General features: G+C 44.6%; 1 protein-coding gene across 26 annotated transcripts in view; it reads left to right on the forward strand.

Annotated features, from left to right (window-relative positions):
- Nucleotides 1-17904, forward strand: part of NRCAM (neuronal cell adhesion molecule) — a 364115-nt gene that overhangs the window by 298322 nt on the left and 47889 nt on the right. For all 26 annotated transcript variants that reach the window (XR_007772049.1, XR_007772048.1, XM_050936052.1 and 23 more), the window contains 6 exons: nucleotides 1318-1515; nucleotides 1629-1699; nucleotides 2659-2884; nucleotides 3202-3317; nucleotides 16068-16272; nucleotides 16541-16663. Coding sequence is in view for 24 of the 26 variants with exons in the window: in XM_050936052.1 (XP_050792009.1) it covers nucleotides 1318-1515; nucleotides 1629-1699; nucleotides 2659-2884; nucleotides 3202-3317; nucleotides 16068-16272; nucleotides 16541-16663 (939 nt within the window). In the remaining 2 variants the exon portion in view is untranslated. The remainder of the gene's footprint in view (nucleotides 1-1317; nucleotides 1516-1628; nucleotides 1700-2658; nucleotides 2885-3201; nucleotides 3318-16067; nucleotides 16273-16540; nucleotides 16664-17904) is intronic.

Here is a 17904-nt window from a genome sequence, read left to right on the forward strand (position 1 = left end):
ATGCCATTCAAACATACAGAAGGACACATTCTCTGCCCCGGAGAGTTCAGTCAAAAGCCCCTAATGCTGCAGTCACAACCAGTAGCACAGACACTTACATCCATGTGAAACCTCTTTTAAGGGCTCAGTCCTGCAAATACGTACAGGAGTAAATTTTTAATCACATGTGTAGCCCCACTGAAATAAAGTTACTCCCATACATTTTTTGAAGGTATGTGCCCTTAAAATCTTAAACTAACCTGTATGACAGTTGAATTTGAAAGCTCATTGGCAGCAATATCTTTAGGTGTTATTAGTCTTTGTTGACAGAAAGGCTTTAACTTTCTCAAAATTATAAACCAGATGGTGGTTCTGATCTTTTCAAAGCCAGACTTTTGACCGAAATAAACATCTTGTTTTGTGCCCCGGAAGCAGTTCATTCAGGCCTAGTGCTTGGGGTGTGCTATCCATTCCAATCTCTATTCCAGCAAACAGGAGCTTGCAGGTTTCCAGGCCAGGTTCTGTTAGTGTCTCTCATTGGGGCCCTTCTGCACTGGCTCCCTCCCAAGACACTGTTGCTCCCCCATAAGTCCCACACAGTTTGCACTCAGCTGTAACATCCAGCAGTCACAGCCTGTTCCACACATGGAGCCAGCGGCGGCTCCCGACACCAGCACTCCAAGAGCGTACCTGGGGAGGCAAGCCACAGGGTGCACCCTGCCGTCCCTGCGAGGGCAGCAGGCAAGCTGCCTTCGGTGGCTTGCCTGCGGCAGCTTACCTACAGGAGGTCTGCCAGTCCCGCGGATTTGGCGGCAATTCCGCGGGACCGGCGGGCCTACCACAGGCAAGCCGCTGAAGGCAGCCACCGCTTCCCAGTTGAGCCTGACCACTTCCTCATTCTGGACCCTTCCCCGTACCTGGCCAGGAGGATAGGAATATGCAGTGGGGAGGGCTGACGGGAGTTATAATCCCTGCTTAGCAGATCTGTCACACTACATATACAATTTCCAACGTTTTCTCTCAGTGCTTATTTCTGTGCTGAAACTTAATCTATTGTGCCTTTCTCTCAGTATGGTATTTCTAAGGCTCCTGTTGCGGCAGTATCCAAGCAGCTAAGACAGTTACAATAGAATTATGCTTACTTACAGTTAGAATGCCAAGGAATGCTCAGTTGTGTTCTCTAACTTATTTATTATAATTTCAAGTTTATTTTAAAAATATTTAGTGTAGATTGGATTGCTGACTTATGATTATTTCATTCATCAATGACTGTGCTAGTCTCTGATACTTAGGAATGTTATAGTTCTGACATATAAATTAACTCAATTTTTTTGATAGATTTTGTCATTGAATATGAAGATGGAATGCATGAACCAGGGATATGGCATTACCAGACAGAAGTCCATGGGACTCAGACAACTGTACAGTTAAAGCTGTCTCCATATGTTAACTATTCATTCCGTGTAATAGCTGTCAATGAGATTGGTAGAAGTCAGCCAAGTGAAGCATCTGAACAATACCTAACAAAAGCTGCAAGTAAATAAACACCACCATTTACCAGTAATCAATTTACTCTTTAGATGCCATTGAATTATTTAGAACTCAAAGAACAGTCGGGCCTTACTCAATTATAAATATTTGACTTTTAGAGCCAGATGAAAATCCTTCCGGTGTTCAAGGGATAGGATCAGAACCCGATAATTTGGTGATTATATGGGAGGTAAGTTTTTTAGCTTATCAGTAACATTTTCTAGAAAATAAAAATATCAACTTTGAACAAATTAATAGATGTTATAGTTGGTGCTTATTTGAGACAAAATAAAAATCCATTAATTTGTCTGAAGCTTTCCCCTTTCTTAAATGGGGGGGAAATGTAAATAAATACTCAAAGTGAGAAACATACTTTCAAAGGACTGTTTTCACCTTGGCTAATTAGTGGTTTCTGCATCTTCCTGACAAACTCTTTAATTTAGGATAACTTGAAGAGTTTTTCATGCATTAAGATTAAAATATATACATAGTATCTTAGATCAGTTAGCCTCATCATTTTAGAATGGATTCAGATTTAAATCCCAACTCTTCACTAAGCTTTATTATAAACTAAATTATCATCATGTCTTCCTACTTCAAGCTGTTTGTCGATGCATTGTGCTGATACTTACAGGGCAAGAATTCTGATTCTGTTTCTAAACACAGATTCCCAACTACCCATTACTGCAAAGTCAGCTTCCCATTACAGCTTTGAAAAGGTTCCAGCTCTCTGGGAAATATGATTTATAATAACTTCTTTTAGCTCTTTCGTAGTAGCTGTCTTCCATGACTGAAGAAAACTGACAAGAAGAATATATTTACATCAGTTTGCTTGCATGATTGAAACACTTAGTGATTAGGTTCTCTGCTTTTCAAAATGTTCCAGGTGATACACAAATGCATTATTTCATTTTGATGCCAGTGTAACTGAAATTACACCAGCATAAAAACGAAACAGCATAATACAGAAGTTTCAATAGCCTTACACTATTATAAAACTCGGGGAACCACATGGTGAATCAGGCTCATTTTTACACCTTGGTTCTTCTTTAGAAGCCTATGATTTTTTTATGATCCTGGATTGCTCTTCTTTAAAGATGCTATAAAATAATTTTAATGCATTCATTTCTTCTTTTTCTTTCATTTTAGCCTTTAAAAGGTTTTCAGTCCAATGGACCAGGTCTTCAATACAAAGTCAGTTGGCGTCAGAAAGATGTTGGTGATGAGTGGACTTCTGTTATAGTTGCAAATGTTTCAAAATATATTGTATCTGGTACACCAACCTTTGTTCCATATGAGATAAAAGTACAGGCTTTAAATGACTTAGGATATGCACCAGAACCTGCAGAGGTGATTGGACATTCAGGAGAAGACTGTAAGTTTCTCAGACTGATTGACTTGTACTGATTAAAAATATCCAAATACAAAGTCATAGAGGGATTAAAAAAAAGCTATTGAAAATTTGTGGGAGGGAATTTGTCTCTCATGTAATAAATGAAAATTGTAAACTTCAAATCTTTGGAGGATAGTCAGAGGCTTCATAAACCTTAGCGGTATGAATATTGAGGCCCACTTCAACAAACAGTTGTTAAATGAGCCAACAGTGTGACCCATTCCTTTATGAGTATGTATTATCTGTTCATATAGTCTCTGATTATAATCTGGGATTCATTGCATCTCTCTCCCACCCAGTACCAATGGTCGCTCCAGGCAATGTGCAAGTGCACATTGTTAACAGCACATTAGCCAAGGTGCACTGGGACCCCGTTCCACTAAAAACTGTCCGAGGACACCTTCAAGGATACAGGGTAAGTAACAGTAGAAGCTTTTATATCCTCATCTATCAAAATAAAATTCTCTTAATGTGTATATGTGTTTGGGAGGAGGTAACTGCAATTTAAAATGAGTATTTTAGATTTTTTTATTATACCACAATTTTGGTTGATAATTTGTTGACATAATATACTTAAGGCAAATATGTAAGGCAGTTAACTTATTCCTGAATAGAATTTTGGTTAAAAATAATTATCACTGTGCAAACTCAATATAGTCCATATTACAAGGATTAAAATCTGATTATCTAAGCGTAGGGCCCATCTCCACCTGGTTACCTACTTTAATGCCAATCCGCTTCCAGGTTTTCATGGACAGGTCTGGGTTCTTTTGGATCCCGCCACCCACTCAGCAGAGTGAATCTTCTTTCTTTTTGTCATATGAAATTATTTGGCAGTGCCTCCACCCTCTCGCTCCTTCCTGGCAGGGCAGCTTAGGCAGAAAATTCTAACTACAGAGTAATCCCCCCTTTCTTGCCAGATAGTTGGAGACAAACACAAACACATAAAAATATATTCAACACAATAATTATATTAAACAGGAGACAAATACAACATAACAGGGTGAAATACTATTTTTAGGGTCACCGGTGCCCACACTGATGTAGCAAATGTAAAATTAGAGTCCTGTTGGTACGCGTACTTTGCTGGGGCCCTTGACCTATAACCACAAAATTCTTCTCTGCAGTGGTTTAGTCATGTGGCTGACTGGGTTCAGTACAGCCCAAAGGACTCTCAAGTGGGAGGAGGTGGTAAATCCCTCCACAAGTGTAATATGCAGCAGGTTATAAAATCCTCAAACCCTTACTCCCTGGCTTGTGGACACAGTTCAGGGAGTAGGGGGTCCCCAAAACAAATTCCCTAACTAACTAAAAGACAGTGCACTCACAAACTCCATGAATGATCCTCAGGTTTGAAGATGACGCTGGACTCCTCAGTCACTGCAGAGGGGTTGCTGTCTGCTGGCTGGGATCCTCCTCAGGCAGGAATCAGACTGCGTCGGTCCCAGGATTTCTTCTCACCACAAAGGGGTGCAGGGCTCAAGGTGTAGGTTATACAACTACCCTAACGTCCAAACTGTAGCCTCCTAGTCACACACTCATCAGGCAGCAGCCCTGGACTAGCAGAGCTGACTAGGGAGCTGGAGGACGAACTCAGCATGGCTGGGGAAATTTTCCAGCAAATACTACAGATTGGAATCATCAGTGGAGAAGGAAAAACACAGCTGAGGGATCTGCTGTCATGTCCCTAGAGGCCTCTTCTCAGGGGGAATCCTGCTTGCAGGCCTGGGTCTCACCAGCTCCCCACACAGCCAGTCCTGCCCTTTTCCTGGCTGGCTCCAGACTGATTCCAAAATGGCTTCTCCCTCGGAGGGCCTGTCAATCCCTGTTGGTTGCTGGGCTGACTCTGAGTCTTCCTTGGCTCCCCCTCACTACCAGGAACAGTGTGCCTCTCCTGAGCTGCCAACAGACAGAGTCCCAGGAATCTATGCCATCTCCTTGGGGGTTACATAACGTTTCAGAGTGGTAGCCGTGTTAGTCTGTATCAGCAAAAACAACAAGGAGTCCTTATGGCACTTTAGAGACTAACAAATTTATTTGGACATAAGCTTTCATGGGCTAGAACACACTTCATCAGATGCATGGAGTGGAAAATACAGGAGCAGATATAAATACATGAAGGGATGGGAGTTGCCTTACCAAGTGTGATATATGCCATCATGTGCCAGCAGTGCCTCTCTGCCATGTACATTGGCCAAACCTGACAATCTCTATGCAAAAGAATAAACGGACACAAATCTGACATCAGGAATCATAACATTCAAAAACCAGTAGGAGAACACAACTCTGGTCACTCAATAACAGACCTAAAAGTTGCAATTCTTCAACAAAAAAACTTCAAAAATAGACTCCGAACATGAAACTGCAGAACTGGAATTAATTTGCAAACTGGACACCACCAGATTAGGCCTGAATAAAGACTGAGAGTGGTTGGGTCATTACAAAACCTAATTTCCCCAATACTAATTTCCCCCTACTGTTACTTACACCTTCTCATCAACTGTCTGAAACGGGCCACTCTCATTACCAGTTGAAAAGTTATTTTTCTTCCCTTGTATCCTGTTGTTGTTTGCATTGTCTCATTAGACTGACCTCACACTTACATAAGCCAGTCCCACTTATGACTGGTTAGCTATGGGTATGGCTACACTTACAGTTTTGCAGCACTGGTAGTTACAGCTGTGTTCGTACAGCTGTGTAGGGCCAGCGCTGCAGTGTGGCCACACTGACAGCTACCAGCACTGCAGTGTGGCCACATTTGCAGCACTTGCAGCGCTTTTGGGAGTGGTACATTGTGGGCAGCTATCCCAGCATTCAAGTGGCTGCAACGTGCTTTTCAAAAGAGGGGGGTGGGGTGGAATGTGACAGGGAGCGTGGAGGAGACAGACAGAATGCATTTTTGGAGTTGACACTGTTCTCAGCTCCCTGCCTTGCAAGTTCTAAGGACTGTGCCTACCTTCAATCATTTTAAAAGTTCTAACTCCCTTCCCCCACTCCTCTCTCATTCACTAAATGCAAATTATGTACTGCTAAATACCCGTCAGACCAGATCAGCAGCTGCTGAACACGGACTTCCCCCTCCCCCCCCTGCCGTGTGAGAGTGCTGTTTCTCTCTTCAAGCAAACAGCTGTGAACATTCCAAAGTAATTCCCCTGCCTGCCTCAGCTCGCTCAGCAAACAGGAGCTGTGTTTGTTTTTTAAATAAGCAGTTTGGCTGAACTCCGAGCTCTCCCTTTCTTCCGGTTTGTTGTGGACAGGAATTCTGGGATACCTCCTTATACCCCGGAGGTCAATAAAAGCGCTGGTGGGTGTCCACGCTTGCTGACCAGTGCTGGATCACCAGCGCTGGAATCCCTACACCCGAGGCTCGACCCGGTGCACAGCCAGCGCTGCAACCAGGGAGTTGCAGCGCTGGCCGTGCTTTGCAAGTGTGGCCACATCCTAAGTTGCAGCGCTGTAACCCCCTCACCAGCGCTGCAACTCTCTAGTGTAGCCAAGCCCTATGTCTCAGCTGCGGCTCAGTAAAGGGGGAGTGGGGCAGAGGGGCTCCTGTGATAGTAGGCCTTGGAGGAGGGTGATGGTATGGAGGAGAACTGAAGGGGATCTGTGGGGAGCAGGGAAACTTCAGGTAGAGAGGCACCGGGTTGCAAAAGGACACCAGGATGGATCTTACATCTAGTTGGCACTCTCAAAAGAGCGGGAAAAGCCTGAGCAAAGTCCAGGAGGATTGAAGAGTGTTAGCTAGCAAGGATAGACCCTGAGCGGAAGCGCTGTCACCAGCTAAAGACTGGGTCAGAAGACACTCTGGTTTGTACGTGAGTTTTGTTTGTTTTTTGGACTTACGCACTGCAGAAGGGATCGGACTATTATGTGACTCAGTGGGAGGGTTAAGGCATGTTGAAGACCCAGGATAGAAAACTGAAGCAGGATGCCTCTGGGAGCGTGCCATAAGGGATATTCTCAAAGACTGCATTCTGAAACAATCTGGAAGAAAATACAAAATCATTACTGGTAAAATTTGCAGATGGCACAAAATAAATGGAGTGGCAGTCAGGAGTAAAACTTTTGGATAACACTGCATTGCATGGTAATACTTCCCAACAGGCCTAGTCCAACTCCCACTGAAATCAGTGGAAAGCCTCACATTGACTTCAGTGGGGGTTGGAGCAGGCCCAATCTGAATAACTACTTCACAAAGACAGCGCACTTCAAATGTCATAGTTATTTCTATGGTTTACAGAGCAGTCAGTTACCTTTTGTGAGACAACAGCAAAGTCCTAAAGCCAAATTCAGGCCTTTCTGGAAAACAAAATGACTTCTATATTAGGATTACTGCATGTATTTACTGGAGCTGATTTCAAACCTTTTGGTAATTGGATGTGCAGCATCACATTAGGAATGAGTACATGGCTCAATGGAGAAGGTGTGCCCAGGTGAGAACCAGCCAGGGAATAGAAAGTCATGCAGGTAGCTGCAGCATGAAGCTGGTTACACCCAGCTCACGCTTGCACATTTGCAAAATGGCAAGTAGATCAAGCCCCTGGTTAATACCATTGAGTGCAGTGAATCATTCTGATTAAATACAAACACACACATTGTTTTAAGTGGTGTTGCTCCCCTTCTCCCTATTACTTTAATTCATTTTCCTGGCTGAACTATGTAAATAATATAACATATTCTCTTTGAACTTCACAGTCCCCTACCAAATCACTTTTTTCTTCACTGATCAGAGCTCTGGCACCTTGTATTGCAGAGCCAGCACTGGTATGAAGTAGTGATCCTGTCAGTTTCCAGATGAATAGACCACCTATTTGATCTGTTCTTAGTAAGATTGTTTTGCATCACCTGGTAGGATGTCCTCCAAGTTCATTTCAGTCAGAAATAATTTTCAGCCTGACTGCTGACATTCCGATACTAAAGTGCTTTCAGAAAAGTTTGTGACTTCAACTTTTCTGAAAATTAACATGTCATGACTCAGCCCTGGCTTAATGTTGATTCTACTACTACCAGGAGTTCAAGCTAAACTGGTCAGAAGAGTGAAAATTACCAGCATTTTTCAACACTGAACTTGTGTGAAAGGCTCATGTGAACCAAAATATTAGTATATCCTTGTTCAGGGTTTTCTTCTTCTTTTTTACTCTAAGTATTTTTATTTCATATCTTCCTCATAGCAGATTTTATAACATTTGTAACTCTCCTTTTCTTGACCCAGGACCGGCGCTACCATTTAGGCAGCCTAGGCAATCGCCTAGGGTGCCAGGATTATGCGGGGGGCAGCATTTTGCCTGGTGGGGGGGGGGGCGGCAGGTGGCTCCAGTGGACCTGCCACAGTCGTGCCTGTGGAGGGTCCGCTGATCCGTGGCTCCAGTGGAGCTGCCGCAGGCATGACTGTGGCAGCTCCACTGGAGCCATGGACCAACGGACCCTCCACAGGAATGAGTACGGCAGCTCCATCGGAGCCGCGGGATCAGCGCGGGGGGCGGCAAAATGGCCGTGCACCTAGGGCACGAGAAACCCTAGCTCCGGTCCTCTCTTGACCAATCTTTTTAGGTCACATTTGCCACATACTCTACATGCCATTGCTCTCATTTCTTTCCTTTTCTGTTACCTAATAAACTGTGGATTTGTAAAAATGCTGCCAAGCTGTTCAGAACAGATGCAAAATCCAAACTGATTACAACCTCGTCATAGGCTAAACACTCATTGATATACTCGTTCTGATCATAATACTTTTGAAGGAATATTACAGAACAGAAGACGTTTCAAGGTGTTTCAGGAAATGCTGTTGTATGAATCTGGTCAACCAGGGTGCAGTTTGTTGTTTTCCTACCTCAAATTCTGCCAACTGTGTCTCTTCAAAACTGAAGGGCATAAAGAGTTATCCTTTCTATTGAAAACCAATACAACCAATCTCTTTCCTTCTGAAGGAAGCCTCTTGCTTTGTAGACACAAGACACTCTTTTTATATTGTAAGTCTTCCCACAGTACCTTATGCTAGAATAACAAACAATGTTATCACCTGCAAAGCAATAAAAACAAGTAGGTCCTGTTATTGCTATAATTGAAATCAATCCAACATTTATAGTTGTTATAATTGAAACCAAGATCAAGCTACATGAGCTTGATAAACTCAAAATTCTGATAGCAATATATATAACCTGACCCTGACAGGATAGCATGACACTAGCACCTTTAAGTTGACCCTCTAAATAAACTAAAACTAAAACAATTTAGAAGTGACAATGACAAAAATAAGATTCTTAACCAAAGACACCTGATATTGCATAACAGATTTCTTTGTCTAAATGGGCTTTCCAGTACTAACAAAGTCCATCTTTTCATATTCTTAATGAGTAAAATCCTGGCTCCATTAAATTCAATGGGAATCTTGCCATTGATGTCACTGGAGCTAGGATTTTGCCCCATATATCTTACTCTAGTAATTTTAGTGTGGGATCACACACACAGCCTAACAGTGACCCTGCAAAATAAACGTTGATATATTTGAGGGTGATGTTCCTAGGAGTAACACAAAATTTTAAGGGGGCAAATTTTAGCACTCGCTGGAGAATCGTTTTAAAGAGACTGAAAGGTAAAGTAAAAGGTGCCAAGGAGAATCTCAATAATTATGTCAGGGAAGCTCATCTTCATTCTGGGAAAGTCTGAAGCCTCTAATCAAGAGAAGAGTGACACAGCACTAAAACAAACATATTCTGAGGGGGATTACACCATCACATTTGTTAAGTCTGAAAGAACACCATTAGACTAACTGAAATGTTTTGAGTAGTGCTTAGCACACACCAAAGAGTGTGCGTTGCTAGAGACACCCCCCATACAGTGAAAATCTTGACCTTTTGCTGAGTAAATGAATAGAGGTGAATCTCCAGCTCTGTCAATCCAGTTCCTTTCATGAGCACCCATGTTAACACCTTTGACTCTTTGGGGCCATGTATTCCATCAAAATAAACCCATCATGTCCCTACCAGCCATGTATGTTCTCTTGTGTCTGCCCCCCTACCCTCCATGAGTGGACACTGCCTATTTCCTTGCTGTCCACTCAAAGTTCTTTCACAGTTGACTGCTGGGGGGAGGGGGGCATTTCTGACATCCACCTTCAAAATTTTAGAATGTTACATACGGCAAACAACTATTGTGCTGTCTTGAAACCTGACCTGGTGAGGTGCTGAGCAAATTCCGTCTCTTACCCTGTCCTTTTCTGGTGAATATGAACCCAGTTTTGAATACCTCAGCCTCGATTCCTTCAAGCACTTCTCCTTTCTTATTCTTGTCATGTTTTTCCTGGGTGCTCATGAAAGGAAATAGATTGACAGAGCTGGTATTTGGGGGGTGTATGTGCCACTGTAGTAGAGCGGTGCCAGGGCTCAACCCTCCTTGCGGGCAGAGGGGAGCCACACCAGCTCACCGCGTGTCGTCGACTCGGGGCCCGTCCCTTGCTGCGGGACGGAGTGAACCCACAACAGTTAGCAAGTGGCCCAGGCCCTTAGGCAGGGTGGGACAACACACACAGTCTAGGCTCAGGCCTCGTCAGCGGGGCTGAGCACCGGGGAACAGTAGATAAGTAAGCCCAGGCCCTTGGGAAGGGCGGGGCAACACACACAGTCTAGGCTCAGGCCTCGTCAGCGGGGCTGAGCACCGGGGAACAGAAGATAAGTAAGCCCAGGCCCTTGGGAAGGGCGGGGCAACACACACAGTCTAGGCTCAGGCCTCGTCAGCGGGGCTGAGCACAGGAGACCAGCATATAGCCTCCACAGGTCAGGGGAGGGGGAGTCTGCCACCCTTGAAGGGGTGGCAGGGGGAACGCAGGCCCTCCCACTCCACTGCGTTCCAGCCCGGGGCCCTAGCAGCGGTTAACGCTGCTGACGGTCAGTGGGGAATCCTGACCGAAACACACTGCTATTGGCTCAGGCGAGCCTGCAGCCTGATTGGGGTCGGCTGCCCCCGGGCCACTTCCAACCTCCCCCTCACCAGGTACCTGCCCTCTGCCCGCATCGTCCGGGGGGTCCCAGGGTGTCCGGCGTCAGGAGGTCCAGTCCACTCCTCGGGGTATCGGGGGTCGGGAGGTCCGATCCACTCCTCGGGGTACCGAGCGTCGGGAGGTCCAGGCAGCTCCTCCACAGGCTGAGCGTCGGACCGCTCAGTCGGCTCCTCTGAGTACTGGCCCCAGGGGAGGTCAGGCCAGTACCCCTCCAGATACCGGGCATAGAGTAGGCCGGGCCCAGCGGGAGCTTGGGCCCTAGCGTCTGTCTTCTCTGGCAGCCTCCTCCTAACTGAGCGCTGGGGCCGGGCTTTTGTACTTCCTGTCCCGCCCCTTGACTTCTGGGGGGCGGGGACAGGCGGTGGGGGCTCCGCCCATGGCCGCGCCGTTTCTGGCCTGTTCTCCTCAGGAGTGCGGGGGAGTGAGGCCCCCTCGCTACAGCCACCCTCACAGAAACTCCACTGCGGGACACAGCAACAACAGCTGTACAAGCTGCAGCACTCATTTTTGCAGCCCTTCCCCCTCGAAACAGCAAGACTACTCCAGGAAGAGGGACAAGTCTCATAAGAGGAAGCACTCGGTCTTGAGTGCCCTCCTTTGGACCTGGCTAAGCAGACATTTTGACTTGTTGGACTAGAGCACTGTTCCAGTTGTTCTTCCTCCCTTGTCATCCCCCCATTCCTTTGAGGACATGCTGGCCCATTTTTACAATGCCTGGGTCTTGATTACCTCCAACAGTGGGGTCCTAGACACTGTCAGATCGGGCTGTGCCATCCAGTTCTTCTCCAAGCCCACTCGCCATCCCCCTTCCCCATCCCTCTCATGAGACACTGCTCTTTGAGCAAGTCAGCTCTCTGCTAGAATTGGGAGCGGTGGAGGAGGTATTCTCCCTGCTTTGTCTCAGAACAACTGGTTCACTGCTCTAGACATTCAAGATGCTTACTTTCATGTGGCCATTCTGCTGAATCACAATAAGTTTCTTTACCTCATGGTAGGAGACTGACAGTTTCAGTACATAGTGCTCCCGTTTGGCCTCTCGTCTCCGCCTTCCCCTCCATCTTAACCAAATGCATGGCCATAGTCATGGAAGAAAATCCATATCTTCCCCTACCTCAGTGACTGGCTGTTGAAGGATGGCTCCAGAAAGGAGGTTCTTTCCCATATTGATACCATGCTATGTTTACTCAACCTCTTTGGACTCATTTTAAACACCATGAAGTCAGCCTTGGCTCCTGCTCAGCAAACAGAGTTGATTGGGCCCTGCAAGATTGCACTAGGTTAAGGACATGTCTGCTGACCAACCACTTCAACAGATGTGTCTTGATCTGCACTCACAACTGTTTACAACAGTCGGCATGTGTCTGAGCCTGTTGGGCCAGGTGGTACAACTCACCAGGTTGTGTGTTTGCCCTCTTCAGATGTGGCTCAGGATGGTTTACTGCCCTGCCCTGCATTCTCTGGATAGGTTGATTCACCTTCCTTCATCATTCCTGGAGTCTCTGTGCTGATGGGAGTCCCCACACATATGTGCAAGGCATCTCCTTCACTTAGCCCTCTCCGACCAAGTCACTGGCTACCAACACATCCCTTTGGGGTTGGGGGGAGCATCTGGACTTGTTGAGGGTGCAGCCTCTGGTTAGGACAGGGGTCTTGCTCCACATCAAAGTGCTGGAGCTTTGGGCCATCCACAATGTATGTCGTGCCTTCTGGGACCATATCAGCTGTTCAGCATTTCTCATACTCACCGATGATACCACCGCAATTTACTGTGTGAACAAACAAGGGGGAGCTCACTCCAGATCACTCTGCCTGGAGGTGATCAACCTGTGCCAGTTCTGCATTGAAGAAGAAATCACCCCAATAGCTGTCTACTTACCAGGGATCCAGAACCACCTTACAGATCATCTCCTCAGGTTTTTCTCCCCGAGCTACAAATGGTCCCTGAAGGCAGAGGCTCTTTGGATGGTTTTTGCAATGTGGGGCATCCGCACGATCAACCTCTTTGCAGTGAGGGAAAACAGGATGTGTCACCTATTCTGCTCTTGAAAGGGCTCAGCCTGGGCTCCCTCTCCAATGCTTTGCACTACAGCTGGCAGTCGACGCTGCTATATTCAGTCCCCAGGTCATTGCCAAGCTCAAGGTGGATCAAGTGAGGCTCATCCTGATTGCCTCATCATGGCTGAGACAGGGCTGATTTTGGGACCTCCTTACTCTGTCAGTTAAGTAACCCATGCCACTTCCTTTTCTTCCCGACCTCCTCACACAGGACTACAGCTGCACCTTGCATCCCGCGATCAGCCTCTTGCACCTTATGGTGTGGCTGCTGCATGACTGAACAAGGAGGAAAAGTGTTGCTCGGAGGTTGTCTAACAGGTCCTACTTAACAGCAGGAAGCCTTCCACTAGAACAGTCTACTTGGTGAAGTGGAAGAGGTTTTCCATGTGGTCCTTGGCCTGTGGAGCCATCCAGCAGAGACTTCCATCCAGGACATATTGGAGTACCTGCTACACCTTCACAAATCTGGTTTAGCACTCAGTTCTCTAAGAGTGCACTTGGCAGCAATATTGGCATTTCATCCACCTCTCCAAGGAAAATTGATTTTTTCCAATGCCATGGTGATGAGACTTTTGAAAGGATTTCTCCACCTATATCCTCCAGTACAAGAGCCAGTTGTGGGACCTGAACACAGTTTTAGCAGCTCTACTGGGGCCTCCATTCAAACCACTTGCTTCCTTTCCACTGACTTTCCTGTCTCAGAAAACAGCATTCTTGATGGCCATTACCTCTGCCAGGAGGGTGGGTGAGTTGCTGGCCCTAATGGCAGGGTCTCCTTACATACAGTTCTCCAATAATAAGGTTATGCTCTGTCCACATCCGAAGTTTGTGTGCCAGGTGGTCTCTCAGTTTCAACTGAACCAGGCGGTGTATTTGTCTATATTTTTCCCCAAGCTGCATTCCTCCCCTGAGGAGCAATGCCTCCATACATTAGATGTTAGATGCTGTCTAGCCTTTTATCTGACCAGGACCAAACAATTTCATGCTTTGCCTGACCTGTTTTGTATCATCTGTGGACTGCATGAAGGGACAGGCAATCTCTTTGCAGACCATCTCTAGATGGATAATGTCTTGTATCAAGACTGCATAAGAGATAGCATCAGCTACGCCTCCTCAACAGATATGGGCATGTTCAACGAGAGCACAGGCAATGTCGGTAGCATTACTCAGTAACATTTCCATATCGGACATTTATAGAGCGGCCTCAAGGGCATCCATACATACACTTACGGATCATTACACAATCACTGCTTCTTCCAGAGCGGACACTCATGTCAGAAGAGCGGTCGTGTGATCCTTACTCAGACAGACTCTGAGCCCCACCTCCAGTGAGGTACTGCTCACTGGTCACCGAGTTGAAATACACATCTACATCTACTCGAAGAATAATAATAAATGGTTACTTACTGTAATTGGGTTCTTTGAGATGTGATGCAGATGTATATTCCACAACCCACCCTCCGTCCCCTGTGCTTCAGAGTCTTCCTTGGATGTTCAGTGTGAAGAAACTGAGAGTAATTGAGGGAGTGCTGCCTGATATAGGGAAGGGATTGCGGACACAAAGCATGAGCACCGCCCCTTTACGGTTACTGGTCGGCAAAAGTCTCCAACTCTGGCACATGGGACGTGCACGCTCATTTGGAATACACGTCTCCATCACATCTCAAAGAACCACAGTTACAGTAAGTAGCCATTTCTTTATTGATTTCCCACACGTCTCTTGTTTATCGGATATGATCTTAACAAAGTCTTGAGTAATAAGACTTTTTCTTAAGGATAATTCAGTCTGTCTTTCTCCTTTTTGCTCCCTTTTCCATCAACATTTATTGTTATATGTGATTGGAACCATTTGTAAACTTTTGTCAGTATTCCCACAGTTGGGTTCACAATAAAGGTATATTTGTCGGGTGAATTATTACAACTGGGGGCTACTTTCTGCCAGGTCTTCTGCCTTTCCATTGGCTGGACATGGGGGAATGGACTCACTGGTTAGTTGTTATACTTAGTATAATATTGATGCTGTTATTTAGGGTGCTGCAGTCTGACTAATTGCCCATTTGGGAATCAGGAAGGAATTTTTTCCCATTGGACCAAAGTGGTAAGAGGGACTGGTCTGGTGGGTTTCTTTGCCTTCCTTGGAACATCATGGAAGTTATAGCATTAAGACTTAAAAAGGCTTAATGTTAGGAAGGTAAGACTGCTTAGCTTGCCACAAATTGTGGCTCGTGTCCAATGTGGATAAGGATAAAAGGGACCAGATCCCAGGGGTAAATGAGACCTGGGATTGTGGTGGGGGACCTTTCACCAATGGAAAAAGGGGAGACCGGAAGTCCTACCTTGGGAGCCTCTTACCCCTCCATGTTGGGGAGGTGGAGAGGATTCAAAAAGGAGCTGAGTCCTAGGGATGAGCTTAATTATTAGTTCTGTGATGGGAGTTCTGAACACCACAGTGTTAAATGCTTAGTATGAGTGCATGGGAGGCAGTGCACATAACCCTTCTCATCACTGTTAAATATAATGGCTGTCTGCTTAAAATTCATCCCAAGTGTCTGGTCATTCACTTTCATGTATCCATCCCTTATTAAAGAGGGTTAAGCATTCAGAAGCAAGAGAACATGAATTGATGTGAAAAAAGAACAGCCTCTGCAAGAGCTCAGGGGGAAAGTTCCTTCTTAAAAAAAATGTTTTATATGTAAAATGGACTGCAAGAGAAGCTTCATTAGTCATCCTCAGCCTGTCTCAGACTGAGACCCAGATCCTGCAGTGAGATGAAGGCAGGCAGACTCCTGCACCTGTGTATAGTTCATTGCAGGACTGGCTTGTAGGTCTCCTTTGATGATTTGCCTATCACTCCAGACTAGAAAAATCCTTTCTGTCCTTCACACACAAACATGTCTGCAAGATTCTGAAAGTCACAGTCTGATCTTTGGTCTGCTTCTGGGACAGTGCAACTATGCACTGCCCCTTACATGGAGCTTGCTGAAAAGCCACTCTGTAGTCCTAAGTAACCACCTTTTAAAACGTAATTAGGTATTCATGAAAAAATCATTGCTACCAGTTTGCAAAACTGGAACACCAAAATACTCACTACAGATTTTTTTTTTTAATGCTTAGATTTACTACTGGAAAGTACAGAGTTTATCTAAAAGAAGGCGGCGGCATGTGGAGAAAAAGATTCTGACATTCAGTGGAAACAAGACACATGGAATGTTGCCAGGACTGGAGCCTTATAGTTCTTACAAGCTGAATGTTAGAGTTGTTAATGGTAAAGGGGAAGGACCAGCAAGCCCTGACAAATTATTTAAGACTCCTGAAGGAGGTATGAAATGAGGAAATTAAGGTATAAAACTAAGCTTAGTAATAAGTTCAAAAATAGCATGTTGTAAGATTGTTCTTAAATTTTAAACTTTCTTGGGTAGCTGAAAGAAATAAAATTGGGGGTTTATATTAGACACAATATTAAACATTATGTTTTTATGTACAAAAGTGAAAGCAAATGTAAGGGTGATACAGAAGTTATGCCATAGTATTTTGTAAGACATTCTAGTGCCATATACTTAGCATTTACCATATATTCTTCTTACAAGTTCCTAGCTCACCTTCCTTTCTGAAGATTACTAATCCAACACTGGACTCTCTCACTTTGGAATGGGGTCCACCTACTCACCCAAATGGTGTTTTGATAGCGTATACACTAAAGTTTCAGCCAAGTAAGTAAATAATGGTAAAATCAAAAACCTGTGTCAGACCTGCCTACTGAATACTAATTTATATCCTTAATTCAGTAGTTTTTTCACAATTTACAGCAACTCTGTGGTATACCTTCTGTAAATTAAAAATAAATCATAATGAACGTTGTATTTGTTAAAATATTGTAAAGGTTGATCTACATTGACAATGGTCGCAAGTGAAAGAGTTCATCCCCTGGGCTACAACTGTGGGATTTTTTATTTTTTATTTATTTGTACTTCTCTACAATGAATTGATCCATGCTTCATCCCAAAATGCAAGTAAAAGCTGATGTGTAATTGTCAGCTAAGCAATAAACAAGTCATGGAATACCCTCTCAATCTAGACTGGAAAGCCACTGACCTGTCCTCCTTCAGATCCCCACTTCTACAGTAAATAGCCAACTGATAATGGTTAGACAGGTAGCTAGAGTTTTCAAGATTTTCATTTTATTTACATCTTAGAACTAAACCCCTCAAAAACCAAAAATTTTTGAATAACTCAAATCCAACTAATTGTCCTCCCTCCTCCGTTCCTTCCATTTATTTGTCACATCTACTTCATATGTTTCTATCTTAAGTTAGATGTTAAGTTCTTTGTGGCAGGAACCATTTCTTTATATGTATAATATGTCCTTGACCCTGACTTGAGCTCCTGGAAGCAATTAATTCTTATAAATGATAGCAGGAATACAGTATTGTTACTCTAATAAATACGGTTGAGCTCTCTGCTATGATCATGATAAATATCTGACATGTAGCATATATCATACACTTGGATCCCTTTATAAAACTTACTAACTGATTTTACGTCGAATATATAGTAATCACTTCATCCACCACTGGAGATCAGAGAGCTCTTGTGATAAAATGTAACAACAATGGTTCAACAGAACACAGTACCATTACACAACACTTCTGGGATAGAAAGTACTCTCCCCAGTTGACATGTATGGAGAATATATGTAGGCAGAATATAATTTTACAAAAATGTTCAGATTTATCATGACTGCAAATGGTCTGGAATTGTTTCATATATTTTCTGAAAGACTGAGTCCTTTAGAGTCATCTTGTTTGTCTTTCAAGTACAGTTGAAAAGTAACAACCTCTTTTACCATGTGCATACAAACCAGATGGGGCAGCGTGGCCAGCGTCTGTGACTTGAGGCGGGGCGTCGAGAGACCATGCCCGCAGTGATCTGATTGTGGCACTGACTACTGCGG

Source organism: Gopherus flavomarginatus, chromosome 1 (genome assembly GCF_025201925.1).
Source record: "Gopherus flavomarginatus isolate rGopFla2 chromosome 1, rGopFla2.mat.asm, whole genome shotgun sequence".
NCBI lineage: Eukaryota > Metazoa > Chordata > Testudines > Testudinidae > Gopherus > Gopherus flavomarginatus.